Below are 16,098 nucleotides of genomic sequence, written 5' to 3' on the forward strand. Positions count from 1 at the left end.
CTGTAAAAAACATGCACAATGTTCACTTCATACATACTAGATTTTCATAAAAAATTTGTATGAGGAAAATGCAAAATGGGCCACTTTCAGGAGTAAATCATACATGGCATATATATTTATTTATAAATCCTTATAAGGATTTATCCTTATATTTATAAGGATTTACTACTAAGACAGTGGTAAATTCTTATAAGTTCTTTACTGGTTTTTTTTCGTCTGGGTAGTAACTACATATCTTTTATGAACTTAACTAATTAACCACAAAATAAATAATGCACTAATCAGTGTTAAGCTTTGTAATAGTTTCACGGCCAGATTAGCAAAACCAGCGAAATGTACAAGCTATGTAAACTCAACAGAGGCACTAATGGTCTTTACTGCTAACTTCTGAAGTTTATTTTCCTCCATAATGTCTCATTTAATGTAAGCTCGGGTATGACAGGATAAGATAAAACCACAGTTACAAGTTTTTCTTCCATTTTCAAGAGAAAATGGAAACTAATTACATGTAAGAACTGAACATTTCTGAGAAACATTGAACCCCATGCACCGCAGGATTGCCTCAGGAATCGTTCCAGTCAACCATTTGGATTTGTCACTTTTCTGTGTCATACCGAATATGAAAAGAACTGAAAATCTGAATTCAAAGGTTACTTGTCATGCTGTCGCTTTCTCACTTTTCTCGGTTACTAAAATCACAGCTCCGTGTCATTCTTGTACCGTACGGAGAAAATAAACGGTCCTATGGTGCTTTGTTGCTTGCTAGGCTGAACCTAGGATAAGTGCAATCGAAAGTTCGGTTTCATCTATAGACCCTGAATTGAAACTCCTCCACTGTTGTGTTTCGTGTTAACGATAATCGTACATGGAAAAAGGTGACACCACACCACAGCCTCCAGAAAACTCCTACCGTCTTAGGAGTATGTGAAAGGATTTTATTAGTGTTATTTTTATATACAATAGCAGTCAAAAGTTTGGACACCTTCTAATTCAGTGTCTTTATTTTTTATCAGTTAAGACACGTCATGTCTTAAAGTAATGAGGGATGCCGTTTCTCTTTGCTTAGTTGAGCGGTTCTTGACATAATATGGATTACTACAGTTGTCGAATAGGTGTTTTTTTTATTATTTACTATTTACTGTTTGATTTCAAACGCATTAAGAAGGCAAGAAAGTTCAAGTTTCAAGTTCAAGTTTTGTTGATCACATATAAGTACAAGTAAAAAAAAAGTGTACTAATTAACAAGTTAGTTGCAAATTTGAATTTCCCTCCGGGGATTAAAGTGATTCTGATTCTGCCTCTGAGTTTACATGGCTTGTCCTGAAAAGCCTTCCAGGTGACTACATCATGAAGCTGGTTAAGATAATGCCAATAGTGTGCAAAGCGTCATTAAGGTAAATGCTGGCTACTTTAAATAATCTAAAATATGAAACAATTTGAGGTTTATTTAACACTTTTTAATTAATTAATTAATTAATCTCATCTCATCTCATTATCTCTAGCCGCTTTATCCTTCTACAGGGTCGCAGGCAAGCTGGAGCCTATCCCAGCTGACTACAGGCGAAAGGCGGGGTACACCCTGGACAAGTCGCCAGGTCATCACAGGGCTGACACATAGACACAGACAACCATTCACACTCACATTCACACCTACGGTCAATTTAGAGTCACCAGTTAACCTAACCTGCATGTCTTTGGACTGTGGGGGAAACCGGAGCACCCGGAGGAAACCCACGCGGACACGGGGAGAACATGCAAACTCCACACAGAAAGGCCCTCGCCGGCCCCGGGGCTCGAACCCAGGACCTTCTTGCTGTGAGGCGACAGCGCTAACCACTACACCACTGTGCCGCCCTAATTAATTAATGTTTAACACAATTCCATAGATGTTCCATATGTTATTTCATAGTATTGATGTCTTCAGTATTGTTCTGCAATGTAGAAAATAGTCCAAATAAAGAAAAACCTATGAATGAGTCGGGGTGTACAAACTTTTGACTGGTACTGTACAGTTATTAATATCACATGTGATAGGAATTGGACACAGACACTCAACCAAGGGTTGGATAGTTGTTTATTAGGAATGCACTAAATGGCACATAGAATTTTGCATCCTCTTTCTCTCGTGTTTTTTTTTCTGCCTTTTTACTAACTTACACACACACACACATATATATATTCTTGTACTTTATGGGGACACTCGTTGACACATTGAATCCCCTAGGCCCTTATCCTAACCTTAACCATCACAACTTAAAGCCTAACTCCAACCCGCAACCTAACCTCAACCTAATTCTAACCTGAAACCAAAACCTAAGTCTTAACTCTCAAACAGCCTTTTGAAAAAGTGAGGACCAACCAAAACGTCCTCGCTTCCCAAAAACGTCCTAATTCTGTTGATTAAAAACATATTCCAGTCCTCAATACGTAGCAAGTACACACACACACACACACACCATGCGCCTTCTCCTATGACTTAAGAGTTTGTGTGTGTGTGTAGGTGGGTGCTTGTGTATTCATGTGTATCTGTATTGCATGTGTGTTTGAGGGGGTTAGAAGGGGGCTATTTTCTTATCTGCTGGAATTCCTTTTTTCTTATTCTCCCACTTATCAGCTCAGCGGGCGCCGCAGTCCAGCAAGGAGCAATTCATACAAATTGTGTGTGTGTGTGTCAGTAGATGTGTAGTTTAAAGAAGCAGAAGCATAACCGTATTTAGCCATGCATTCAGCCGAAATCTTTTCACATTTTTACTGCTCCATCTGCTTCATAGAGATTATACGAGTGTGTTTGAGGGTCCCATATCTGGACATTCAGTACAGTCTGACAATTAGATACAGTGAGAAGATTTATAGAGTCCTTTGCTCTGGCTTGTCATTATAATTTATATGCAGATCAAAACCTTGTATTTGTTTATGGATAGAATATTTTTTCACTGAAGACATCTGGTATGTTCTTTTAACATTTCCCAGTTTGTTATGTAAGGAATAAAACATGACAGGGTGTGCTGCTATAGGGAAATGATCAACAGCGGGTCGATCTGAAGAGAAGTTACGGTTAAGACTGAAAAGTTGATCATTTTGTTTTGTTGATAAAGGTGTGTCATTCCTCTCATACCACGGCAGATTGTCAACAATGTGTTGTACACTTTATCTATTTATAGTTATGTTACACAGAACTGATATTGGAGAAGTCTTCTATAAATCCTAAATAACCTCCTCAGAAAACTTCACCATATCAACAAATTACATTCGGTTTTTTATTGGTTTATATGGAGTGTCTACAGTCAAAAAAAGTCAAAGTCCTTCCCACGCCTTACAGTACCTGGTATTCCTAGGCAGTCTCCCACTCAAGTACTAACCAGGCCCAACCTGTATATGGCGCATCGGGCGGCGCTGATCTCCATAGCCCTCGGCCTCTCGCCTATTACATAGCTAGGGTTACAGTGGGGGGCTAGTCCTCTGGTAACCACGAGAGTTTAACTCCCCATATGCACATCTGTATTGCAGCATGCCTTGCCAGATGGCGGTAGGTACCATTTTTATGATGGTCTTTGGTATGACCCAACCGTGAATAGAACTCACGATCTCCCGATCAAGAGGCAGACACGCTACCACTAGGCCACATAGTGTCTACAGTACAAGTCCCTATTTAAGTTGTTATTAGCTCATCTGGCTGACAGGCCATTATGTGTTGTCTGTCCGGCATCCGTCCGGCGTCATCCACGTTTCACGAAAATCGCTTCTTCTCTCTCAATTCTTCACCGATTTTTATTCTTTTTGGCAGGAAGGTAGGTCTGCCTGAAGTGCATATAGCTTCTACCCAAATTTGCATAATTGCAATTAATAATGAAGATATGGAGTAATTAAGCCCTAATGAGCAGTTTCCACACACATTGCTTCTTCTCCCTCAATTCACCAATTTTGATTCCTCCTGGCATGAAGGTAGGGGTACCTAGGGTGAATATAACTTCTACCCATATTTGCTTAATTACAATTATTAATGAAGTTATGGACTAATTAAAGCCTTAATGAGCAGTTCAGCAAAATGCGCTGCTTCTTGGTCAATTCCTCACCATTTTGGATTCTTTCTGGCAAATAGGTCGGTATTCCTAGGGTGTAGATAGCATCTATATATAGCTAGTATATAGTATATATAGCTTGTAACATTTATAACGTAAGTTAGCCCACTTTAGATCGTTCCTTCTGGACTGGACAGGGCCGGAGTGAGCTACGCCATCATCGACGGTCTCGTTATAGAAATAGTACCAGATTAGAATGAACACATTAAGAGAAACCTGTTATTTGACTTATAGCCGGCACTAGTTTAAGAGCTGCTGAGAGAAAATTAATCAACACCTTTTGACTAATCAGATCCAATAATTCGACGATGCACTAGTATCATAAAATAACAAGACATATATTATTTAGGCGGCACGGTGGTGTAGTGGTTAGCGCTGTCGCCTCACAGCAAGAAGGTCCGGGTTCGAGCCCTGTGGCCGGCGAGGGCCTTTCTGTGCGGAGTTTGCATGTTCTCCCCATGTCCGCGTGGGTTTCCTCCGGGTGCTCTGGTTTCCCCCACAGTCCAAAGACATGCAGGTTAGGTTAACTGGTGACTCTAAATTGACCGTAGGTGTGAATGTGAGTGTGAATGGTTGTCTGTGTCTATGTGTCAGCCCTGTGATGACCTGGCGACTTGTCCAGGGTGTACCCCGCCTTTCGCCTGTAGTCAGCTGGGATAGGCTCCAGCTTGCCTGCGACCCTGTAGAACAGGATAAAGCAGCTAGAGATAATGAGATGAGAGATATTATTTGGTAAATCTGTAAATTATTTCTGTAAACAAGCATTTCTATCTGATCTGTGTAAATCTAAGCACATTTTCACCCCTCTACTGTACAGTACTAATATAATCATTAATTGTGTAATCCCTGTCCATCTGTACATTTTTGTCTCTTCCAATCCTAGGTGTCCACCGGGTCACATGGTCAAGGCCAACGCTACAGGCAAATTCTGCGTGTACACACTGTGTGCCAGCCGGCCGTGCCATCGGGGCACCTGCGTGGCCCAGTCGCCCTCCAAATTCACATGCGAGTGCCCAGAAGGCTACAGGGGGCGCCACTGCGAGGTCACACTGGCCATTTATCATGACGACGTGGGCCTGAGCTTCAGATCACTCTTTGCCATATGCATCTGCTTCATGGCACTATTAGGTAGCTATGACCATCGTGTCTTTTCTCAACTTTTCTGTGGTGAATTTCTCTTTGCCTCTGATTCTCTCTCTCTCTCTCTCTCTCTCTCTCTCTCTCTGCTTTGCATTACTTAAAGTGTAATGCAATACCCAGTGAGCACAGAAGCACAGAGACATTAGTCAAAGAGGTTTTCGTTTTGTTTTTTTTTTTGTTTTAATCTCAGTATGTCAACATTGATTCAATACGATTAAGTAGACGGCATTTCTGGTAATACACAAAATCACAAACTTAATATAAACTGACCAGAATAGACAATTATGCTGCCTTTTATGGGTTAAGTTTACGGCCCAGTAATGAATCATGGCGTTTCTGGTCAGCTCAATGGATAGCTTTTATTCAAACTATAACTATAAAGTGCTGTGCAACAATTTTAGTCACGTGTAAAGAAGCCTTCACAAATAATGAAATGAAATGTTTTTGACATAAAAACCTATTAGAATAAAGTAAAACAAAGTCAATATTTGTCATGAGAACCTTTTGCTTTTAAAATGCATTAGTAGATTCAGGTGCATTTCATCCAGTTTTATGAGCATCTTGGAGAATGCGCCACGGAGGCTTTGACTGTCACACGTTATTTTTTTGCATGTTGTTTTTTATCTTGCATAAAGCAAAAAAAATAGCTCCTTTTCATATTTATTTTTTTTATTTTATCCAATAGTACACAAGACGTCAAATAAAACAAGACAAAATCTTTTTCTCAAAAGAATAGGGTGCCTAAGACTTTTGCTCACTGATATTATTTTTATTAGATACAGCATCTCATATAAACTGCTCATTAAGTTTAACTTTTCTGACACACAAATTGACAATGACGGCATGACAGCCAATCACACAACTGCTTTGGCTTTACATTTGAAATGGCAAGGTGTGTGTGGGGTGGTTGTTGGTTTTGTTTTGTTTTTTTAGTATGGCTGTGTGCAGGGATTAGACTTCATGATTTTATTTTTTTTATAAATTTCCTGAGGCTACTATAAATTAAAAATTGGCAGATTTCAACAGGATTTTTAAAAAAAAATAGACTTCACATGGTCAATAATGATGTAATCTTGTTTCCAAGATTCAAACCAGTTAGACGTGATTCCTGTTTGATAAAACGGCTGTGGTATATAGTGCATAATACATCAATGTGCATCAGTTAGGATTAAAAACCCAGGATTTCTCAGTAAAATAAGTCATGCAATATGATTTGAGGATCTGTGTGACTTTAGCCTGTGGCTTCACTTCCTGCTCACTCTTTGTCACATTTCCATCAGTGTGTATAGGATTTGTTTGACTTTCATATCTTCATGGTAGTTTTTATTGTTGAGAGAGTTTGCTTTAGCACCTGTGAAAGACAAGGCAGGTAAAATGTCACGTTATATTTACTTCCTGTTAGAAGAAATCGAAGGGTTTTGGCTTTTTGGTGCTTCAGCTCTTTAAACCTTACTTTGAGCGTTTGATGATCTGTTTGAAATGTTTGTAAAGAAAGAAAGTAAACCTGTAAAAAGCCACTGTAGAGATTGTATCCATTCACATACCCAAATACTTACAGATGTAGTTTGTGCATAATAATGTGTTTCAGCTCGGGATGTGTCGGTACCATTTTTCAGACCAAGTACCGAAAACAAAACAAGTGCTTACCCAGTGTCAGTCAAACAATTAATCAGAGACAGGTTTTTATTTAACTCTGTTTATGCTTCCCCAGTTTAAACAGTGGAAATGAAAAAGTACGTGTGTGTGTGTTCATGTTCAAGCAGTAAAACTTGTTCTTTATAATGTTAGTGAGCTAATTTTAAATGAAAGACATTAGCTAGCTAATGGGGCGGCTATGGCATAAAGGTCAGAGAAGCAGTTTTGGAACCAAAAGGTTGCCAGTTTGATTCCCTGGAACCTGGACAAGCAGGAAAACTTTGTGGGGTGGGGGGAGTGAATAAACGGCACTTCTGCATCCCTGGCTGAAGTGCTGTTGAACCTAACCTCACCCCCAACTGCTTCCTGGGTGCTGTGGCGCAGCTGCCCACTGCTCTGGGTATACCGTATGTGTTCACTGCTCACGTGTGTGTGTTTTCACTGCTTCGGATTGGTTAAATGCAGGGAAAGATGTAAATGTGACAAATTCTTCATTAGCTACGGTATATTAGATAATATGGACCAAGTACGGGTGTAATGGAGATCAGTTTGGTTTTTTTTCAGTTCAGGAAAGCACTTCTTTAACACTGTTTCTCTGGGTTAGTTGTGTCAGAATCCCTCATTCTCAAGGATTGATAAGAAGTGACTGATTGTCAAGGCCTGTTCTTTTCACTCACCTAGAGTTCTCTGACATATTTTCCACCCCAAGCCAACATGCCCTGCGAGTAATGAACTCCTCATGGTTTACAAGTTACATTTAAGATGTTCTAGCATTAACATGAGCAGCACCTTGACTTGTTTGGAAGTGTAGACCCTATTTGATGCTAATGAATACCTTGGATACTCAAGTCATGGTGCCTTTAGCTTATTTTTATAATGACCAGGCTTGCTGAAACTGCTGAAACTCTCACTATTAAAGCGGAACTGAAGTCATTTTTAAACTTGCTTTATTTCTTAATTACCGTGTTATTCAGTTACGTTTTCGGTTTTATTAACCTTATATCGTGACTCGTATTGGCATATTATATTACACTTATCGGCCTTTTCAGTTTTTAGCCATGTTGAATGTAGTTCGTATGGTCCATGGCAGGCGTCACTTATACGCGTGATCTTCACAAGACTTGTGCAAGACTTCAGACGTGAAGTGTCAGCACCACCATTTTGAAAACCATATTATTCCAATTTGGATTAATTTTGAGATGTGCCAGCTTCATCAGTGATGGAGTGTCAGTCCTGTGCGCTGTGGCGTGTGCACCTGAAGATGCGCCTCGGGCTGCGTGTGCGCCGAGTGGACTCCAGCACGCGCACCGTGAACAAGGCGCACCTGAGCTCAATTAAGGAACTTTGTGTTTTGCGTATTTAAGGACTGTGCTGATGCGTTTGCATCGCAAAGTATTACAATACGCATTACCGAGCTTTTCTACATGTTGTCTTGATTTCCTGTTTCACGATCCTTGAGCCTGTTTCTCGTTCTTGTCCTCGCTTAGCCTTTGATGTACTGTTTGTGCCTCGACTGACCCTTTTGCCTGTATTCTCGTTTTTGATCTAGCCTGCTGTTTTGGATTGTTTGCCTGTGTATATATTGTCTCACTGTATATATATTCTGCACTTTATTAAACTGTATACTTCTGCACATACATCCGCCTCCCTCGCGTACGTGAGATGGAGATTATTCCATACAACTTTGAATCAACGTGGAGTAGAGAAGAGTTGGAAAGATGACAGGATAAGGACTCGTCCGTCGCGCTGGTATTTACGTCATTACTGTCGCACAATTAAAACGTGCCAGATCAGGCGGCTGGTGGGTTTTCAAAATAATAAATACATGCGTGTATTTTTGTGATAAATCCATATTATACTGAGCGCATTTCACACGTAATCCTCACTAAGGTTTCGGACAGCACTACAAAATGGCGTCCCCACTATATAGTGTCCTATATAGTGAGCAGGGAGTGATTTCGGACACGGAAACCTTCCGGCTTGATTACATCAGCATTCGAAGGAGGGCACGCGTGTCTTTTGACAACGTTGGCAGATGTTGGTCACTTTGATTTCCGCTGTACATTTTACTTCGGTCCTACGATGTCTCGCACAGGTCTCAACGAATCTCGTTTACGGCCATTGCTTTGACATATGGACTGATATATTACAGAGCGTATTTCAAACACTCATAACTTGCTATAGCAGTGACAAAATAGCCATCAGAAATGCATTCCTACATTTTATGAAATGAGAAATAGAATTTTGATGATAAAAAATTTGCCTTCAGCTCCCCTTTAAAGACACTATTTAAATATCATAAGATGTTTTATCAGGTTAGTTGTACTGTAGGAAGACGCTCTGTTTCCTCCTCTTGAAATGTTCACAGAGCACTGTTTGTACTCGGTTTTACTTTGATTGCCATCATTAATTGTAAATTACATGGACCACGTCAAGACTGCGATGATTTCATGTCTTCTGTTCATTAGTGTAATAGTGCACACTAGGCTTATGTCATTTGGTATCAGTTCAATTTTATTTGACATTGTGACAAAGCAGATTTATAGAAAATTGATGTAAATTTTACCTTTATAACTCTATTCCTGGCGGCACGGTGGTGCAGTGGTTAGCGCTGTCCCCTCACAGCAAGAAGGTCCGGGTTCGAGCCCCGTGGCCGGCGAGGGCCTTTCTGTGCGGAGTTTGCATGTTCTCCCCGTGTCCATGTGGGTTTCCTCCGGGTGCTCCGGTTTCCCCCACAGTCCAAAGACATGCAGGTTAGGTTAACTGGTGACTCTAAATTGACCGTAGGTGTGAATGTGAGTGTGAATGGTTGTCTGTGTCTATGTGTCAGCCCTGTGATGACCTGGCGACTTGTCCAGGGTGTACCCTGCCTTTCGCCCGTAGTCAGCTGGGATAGGCTCCAGCTTGCCTGCGACCCTGTAGAACAGGATAAAGCGGCTACAGATAATGAGATGAGATGAGAACTCTATTCCTAATGAGCAATGAGGTAACAATGGCAAGGAAAAACTTCCTGAGAAGACATGAGGGAGAAACCTTAAGAGGAACCAGACTCCTAAGGGAACTCCTCCTCTTCCTCATCCACATAATGTGATTATAAATCATTTCTATAAGTGTACACTGTCGTCAAAATGTGCTACTTGTGTTAACAGGAACTTGCGTGTGAGCAGCAGAGTCATTTCTGAATTCATTATAGTTTTAATTTTAAGTTTATGGTATCAAACTGAAGTTATTCACTGTTCAATGACAGAGACTCGAGTGCAAGCTGTTCTTAAGTTTTGGTCACACTACAGCTCGCGATGCTTCGTGGTGGGTTATCGATGAAAATGTGGCATTTTGGTGGCGTTGAATGGCTATATATATATATATATATATATATATATATATATATATATATATATATATATATATATATAGGCAAGATAAAAGTTGTGGTCACACAGCAGGTGAACACTTGACTGTTATGCCTTTGTGCACTCGAGCAGCCATAGGACCCAGTCATTATGGAAAACACCTGATGCTGATTTGAGTGTAATCAGCACATGCATATAAGGACACAGAGACTTTACAAAGTATTGCCATTGTCACTGTCATATTTGTTTCTAGCCATGTTTATGACTCTGCTTTCGGTTTTGTTTGTGTTTTGTTTTTGTAAATATCACACCTGCTAATAAACACTCTTCCTGCACTTACATCCGTCTACCACCACATACTGTACCTGACAGAATACTTGCAAAGTTTCTGTGAAAATAGTGTCCTTATACACGTGTGCTGATAGTGCTCAAATCAGCATCAGGTGTTTCCCGTAATGACTGGGTCCCAAGCGCGCTCACAATGCGCTCCGAAAGATCCCCAAATGTAAATGCACTTTTTAAGTCTTGGCGAAGGTTAGGCTATGCCAAGCTGCTGTGGTGATGAGGCTCCCGTGAGCATCGGGGACATGGAATTGAGACAAATACATCTCAAGAGGCTCAAAGAAGGTTCCCCGAGCTTCAGGAAATATTCTGAAACCCATCTGCGAGTATTCACTGCTTAGTTTGCAGACGAAAACATCGCCATCAAATTTCAATGAATGCGTTGAAATTTTTCGCAACGTTTTTGGCCACTCATGAGGCAGAGACGCAACAACTTGTGGAGCTCGACGAACACTCACCGTGTATTCGTGTATTGCACGTTTGGTGGCGATGCTACCAGTTTTTCATCACCAGGTATTTCATCACCAAGTATCCACAGCCATCATAGTGGTTTCTATAATCGAACCATCCACAGTAATCTCATGTTGCTCTTTAGGATATTAATGTAGGGCCTTCCTTCGCAGCCAGCAAGTGATTTTCAGGTGACGAGGTTTATATTACCATGTAGAAGTAGGGGTCACAGTAATAGTGTCATATATTAGAGGTTTACCCCTGCCTGTTACAAAGCACCGACACTAGAGACTCCTTCCAAAAACACAAAATAAACTTCTGACAGAAAACCGAATACCAGCAAAATCAGTATCGGGTACATCTCGAGTTTCAGCTTTGTCTTTCATATTTGAAAGCACGTTTCTGGGTTTTATGAAAGTTCAGGTAATTAAACCATCACACAGCTCACATTTTCATCCTTGTTATTTTCTCATCAGGGGTCTGTGTTAGCATTCATGCAGCATACCGATATAAGCTGAAAACAGACAAAAAAAATAATAATTTCCCTTCAATCAGATTAGGCTCATATCTTCATCATTATGACCTTGATGTTCACAGCTGCAACAGCTTTTAGAAGCTTTAATTACTTAATTTGTAGGCGAACAATGTGCTGTTTACTAATGCCGGGGTAGAAGATCAATGAATTGCCATTTTGGACAGAATTTCAATGGTCTGGATCTTTCCCTACAAAAGATTCTGTCTGGGGTTTTGCATGCTGTCCTGTTTGTCTCCTTGTAAAAAGTGAGAGAGGAGAATCTGATGAATGGAAAGCAGTCTCTCAAATGACATTTTGCACAAATAGTACATCTTTGCTTGGTTGTTTTTTTTTTTTTTTATTTCTCCCAGGGCTTGAATTCTTGACTCTTCTTTCACCTCTGCTCGGGTTCACATCGAAAGAAAATTTGAATGAAAAACTCAGTGTAGAATTGTATGTTTAAAAAAAAAGAGAGAGATGAAAAATTTAACAAACTGACTAATGCTGTCAAGAAGAGTCATATCCAAGAGTCTGTATACATGTATAAAATGCACATTTTAAGCCATAAATCACTACCATCCAGTATTTTCTCAGCATTTAGTCAACATATCATAGTTGTTTCCATCCATAGGGATCAGGATGGGCTACAATCCAAACAGCTGAGCTCAGAAGGTCTTGCTCAAGTCCAGCCGTGACCCCTTTTCCACAGACTGTTCAAAGTGGAGTTTATTCCCTTTATTCTGTTTCGCGTTGTGTATAAAATGTCCAAATGTGGAACCTGGGTTCTGTGTTGTTCTGCCTCTGAGCCAGAATAATTTGTAGTAACAGAGCCGGAATCGACGTCTGTGTAAAAGGGACAGCCGGAACGGTGGGACAGGGGTGTGATGTTTTTGGACTTGACATTCTACTTTCCAAGACCAGCGTAAATTCAAATGTCTCCATCTACAGCGTCTGAGGTCCATGTGCTTTTCTGCTTCAAACCACTTCTTACTTCTCTTCACTTTCTCCTCCAACATAATTCTCATCACACAAACATGTTGCTTGCATGAGTCTCTCCACTCCTCTCTTCCTCATTACCTTTCTCTCTCTCTTTCTCTCTCGTTTTCAAGCACAGTTTTCTGTGACCCCCCCCCCAAAAAAAAAAAACAACAACCTGGTTTGTGCTCTAAAGAACTATATTGAGGCTATTACTTCCCTGAATTATTTAACAGAAGTGATTGTTACATATGATGCTCAGCAACTTTGCTTGTGTTTGAAGAGTGGGTATAAATGTGTGCGGCTAACAAAACCACTTCAACACTTAATTCACCCGCCGTTGTTTTTAAAGCGGTGCCGGTATTCTCAGGATATTCCTATTCCGACACATAGATACATGACCCTAGATGCCTTCGCACCATTGTGACACGTCATGCCTCTGGTTGTGGAACGCCAGCTTGCAATGTAAAAACACACACGGGCGCGGCTTCATACCGGCTTTATTTGGTCCAGTATAAGTCACTAAAGCTGGAATATTGAGGTGCCTTCTTTACACCCACCAATATTACAGAATATCTGTGCAAAAAGAGTTAGTGACTCCCTGGGATTTGCACTCAGAACATTTTGATCACTAACTCTGGACTTTAACCTCTGAGCTCCCATTGAGCCGAGCTAGAATACGATACCTGTAAGTGTTTTAAACTTGAAACTGGCCTACGGCGTGTATTCTTGCAGATCTTGTCTTGTGCACCATCAGCTCAGTTTAATGTTTCGTTGTCATGCGGCCCTTGGCACTCAGCAAGGATGTCAGTGGTGATAAGTGAGAGTTTATTCAAGGTGAATTTACTGTAGCATTGTGTGAGCAATAGAGTGAAGGAAAGAGATAAAATACACCAGTTCCCAGAAGGAGCAGGCATGCTCTTGTTGCAAGCCAGACATCTTTGAATATGTATATAGGTCAAGAACATGACATTTGTGTGTGTCTCTGCATCCACTATCTAACCCAAATTGAATAAAAATACATCCAGAATGAACTATTTTCAAATGCTTATTTATTAAATGTTTTAATACAATGTCTTGCACAAGTATTCATCCCCCTTGGTGTTTGCCCTGTTTTGTCGCATTACAACCTGGAAGTAAAATGGATTTTTGGAGGGTTAGCACCATTTGATTTACACAACATGCCTACAACTTTAAAAGTGCATTTTTTTTATTGTGACACAAACAATAAGATAAACAGAAATTTGGAGTGTGTATAGGTTTTAACCCCCTTTCATATGAAACCCCTAAAAACTGGTCCAACCAATTCACTTCATAAGTCACAATTAGTTGATTAAGAGCCACCTGTGTGCAGCCAAAGTGTCACATGATCTGTCACATGATGTCTGTATAAATCAACCTGTTCTGGAAGGACCCTGACTCTGCAACACTACTAAGCAAGCAACATGAAAACCAAGGAGCCTCCAAACAGGTCAGAGACAAAGTTGTGAAGTAGTATAGATCAGGGTCGGATGACAAAAAAAATATCCCAAACTTTGAATATCCCAGGGAGCACCATTAAATCTATTATAGTAAAATGGAAAGAATATGTCACCACTACAAACCTGACAAGAGAAGGCCACCCACCAAAACTCACAGACCGGGCATGGAGGGCATTAATCAGAGATGCAACAAAGACACCAAAGATAACACTGAAGGAGCTGCAAAGATCCACAGCGGAGATGGGAGTATCTGTCCATAGGACCACTTTAAGCTGTACACTCCACAGAGCGGGGCTTTATGGAAGAGTGGCCAGAAAAAAGCCATTGCTTCAAGAACAAAAAATAAGTAAACACGTTTGGAGTTTGCCCAACAGCATGTGGCAGACTCCCCGAACACATGGAAAATGATTCTCTGGTCAGATGAACTAAAATTGAACTTTTTAGCCATCATGGTAAATGACATGTGGGGCACAAACCCAACACCCTGAGAACACCATTCCTACAGGGAAGCATGGTGGTGGCAGCATCATGCTGTGGTGATGTTTTTCATCTGCAGGGACAGGAAAGCTGGTCAGGACTGAAGGAAAGATGGATGGCACTAAATACAGGGCAATTCTGTTTGAGTTGGTCAGAGGTTTGAGACTGGGACAAAGGTTCACGTTCCATCAGGACAATGATCCTAAATATACTGTGAAAGCTACACTGGAATGCTTTCAAGGGAAACATTTAAATGTCTTGGAATGGCCTAATCAAAGCCCAGACCTCAATCCAATTGAGAATCTGTGGCATAATTTGAAGATTGCTGTACACCAACACAGCCCATCTAACTTGAAGGAGTTGGAGCAGTTTTGCCTTGAGGAATGGGCAAAAATCCCAGTGGATGTGCTAAGCTAATAGAGACATACCCCAAGAGACTTGCAGCTGTAATTGCAGCAAAAGGTGGCTCTGCAAAGTATTGACTTGGGGGGGTGAATACCTATGCACACTCCAGATTTCTGTTGTTTTTTGTTTGTTTTTTTCATCTTAATTATCGCTTGTGTCGCAATAAAGAAACAATGTGCACCTTTAAAGTGGTAGGCATGTTGTGTAAATCAAATGGTGCTAACCCCCAAAAATCCATTTTAATTCCAGCTTGTAATGCGACAAAACAGGACAAACACCAAGGGGGCTGAATACTTTTGCAAGACACTGTACAATCATTACTTTGCATGAAACCATTACATTTTCTTAATTTAAATAATTTACACAGGTTTTGGGGGGTTAAATTCAACATGGTATAAACGTAATTAGATGAGATTAGTATTATTTAAAAGTCTGAGATTTATAGGACAATGATTTGTTCAACAGTTTGGCTTAAAACTCATTGTGGTATTCTTTTTAAAGAATAAAAATAAATAAAATAATTAATTCAGTGCAGTAGTAAAGAACATCATCAAGTTAGGTAGCTTGTTTTAGCTGGTTGGTGTAACCATAATTTTTCCCAAAAATGTATAATATTCAGAAAAAAATATGGAAAAACATGTTAGCATACTTTTCTAACTTTTATTATGAAAATTAAAAAAGAAAGCATCACTGATACTTATGCACATAGTTAATTTGTATAAATAGATAGATAACATTGATTTAAATAAATATATGATTGAGTGCTTTTAAGTGGAACAAAAATTTTCATCTTTATTTATTGTTAAATCATACAGTGGTGCTTGAAAGTTTCTGAACCCTTTAGAATTTTCTATATTTCTGCATAAATATGACCGAAAACAACATCACATTTTCACACAAGTCCTAAAAGAAAGATAAGGAGAACCCAGTTAAACAAATGAGACAACAATATTATACTTGATAATTTATTTATTGAGGAAAATGATCCAATATTACATATCTGTGAGTGGCAAAAGTATGTGAACCTCTAGGATTAGCAGTTAATTTGAAGGTGAAATTAGAGTCAGGTGTTTTCAATCAATGGGATGACAATCAGGTGTGAGTGGGCACCCTGTTTTATTTAAAGAACAGGGATCTATCAAAGTCTGATCTTCACAACACATGTTTGTGGAAGTGTATCATGGCACGAACAAAGGAGATTTCTGAAGACCTCAGAAAAAGCGTTGTTGATGCTCATCAGGCTGGAAAAG

At 40.0% G+C, this 16,098-nt stretch overlaps 1 protein-coding gene across 1 annotated transcript in view; it reads left to right on the top strand.

The window, feature by feature from the left end:
- si:ch211-186j3.6 (neural-cadherin) overlaps positions 1–16,098 on the top strand; it is a 556,420-nt gene that overhangs the window by 511,432 nt on the left and 28,890 nt on the right. Inside the window, exon 31 of the mRNA XM_060911426.1 lies at positions 4,963–5,207. Within this exon, the coding sequence (XP_060767409.1) occupies positions 4,963–5,207 (245 nt within the window). The remainder of the gene's footprint in view (positions 1–4,962; positions 5,208–16,098) is intronic.

The sequence above is a fragment of the Neoarius graeffei genome, chromosome 27 (genome assembly GCF_027579695.1).
Source record: "Neoarius graeffei isolate fNeoGra1 chromosome 27, fNeoGra1.pri, whole genome shotgun sequence".
NCBI classification, from domain to species: domain Eukaryota; kingdom Metazoa; phylum Chordata; class Actinopteri; order Siluriformes; family Ariidae; genus Neoarius; species Neoarius graeffei.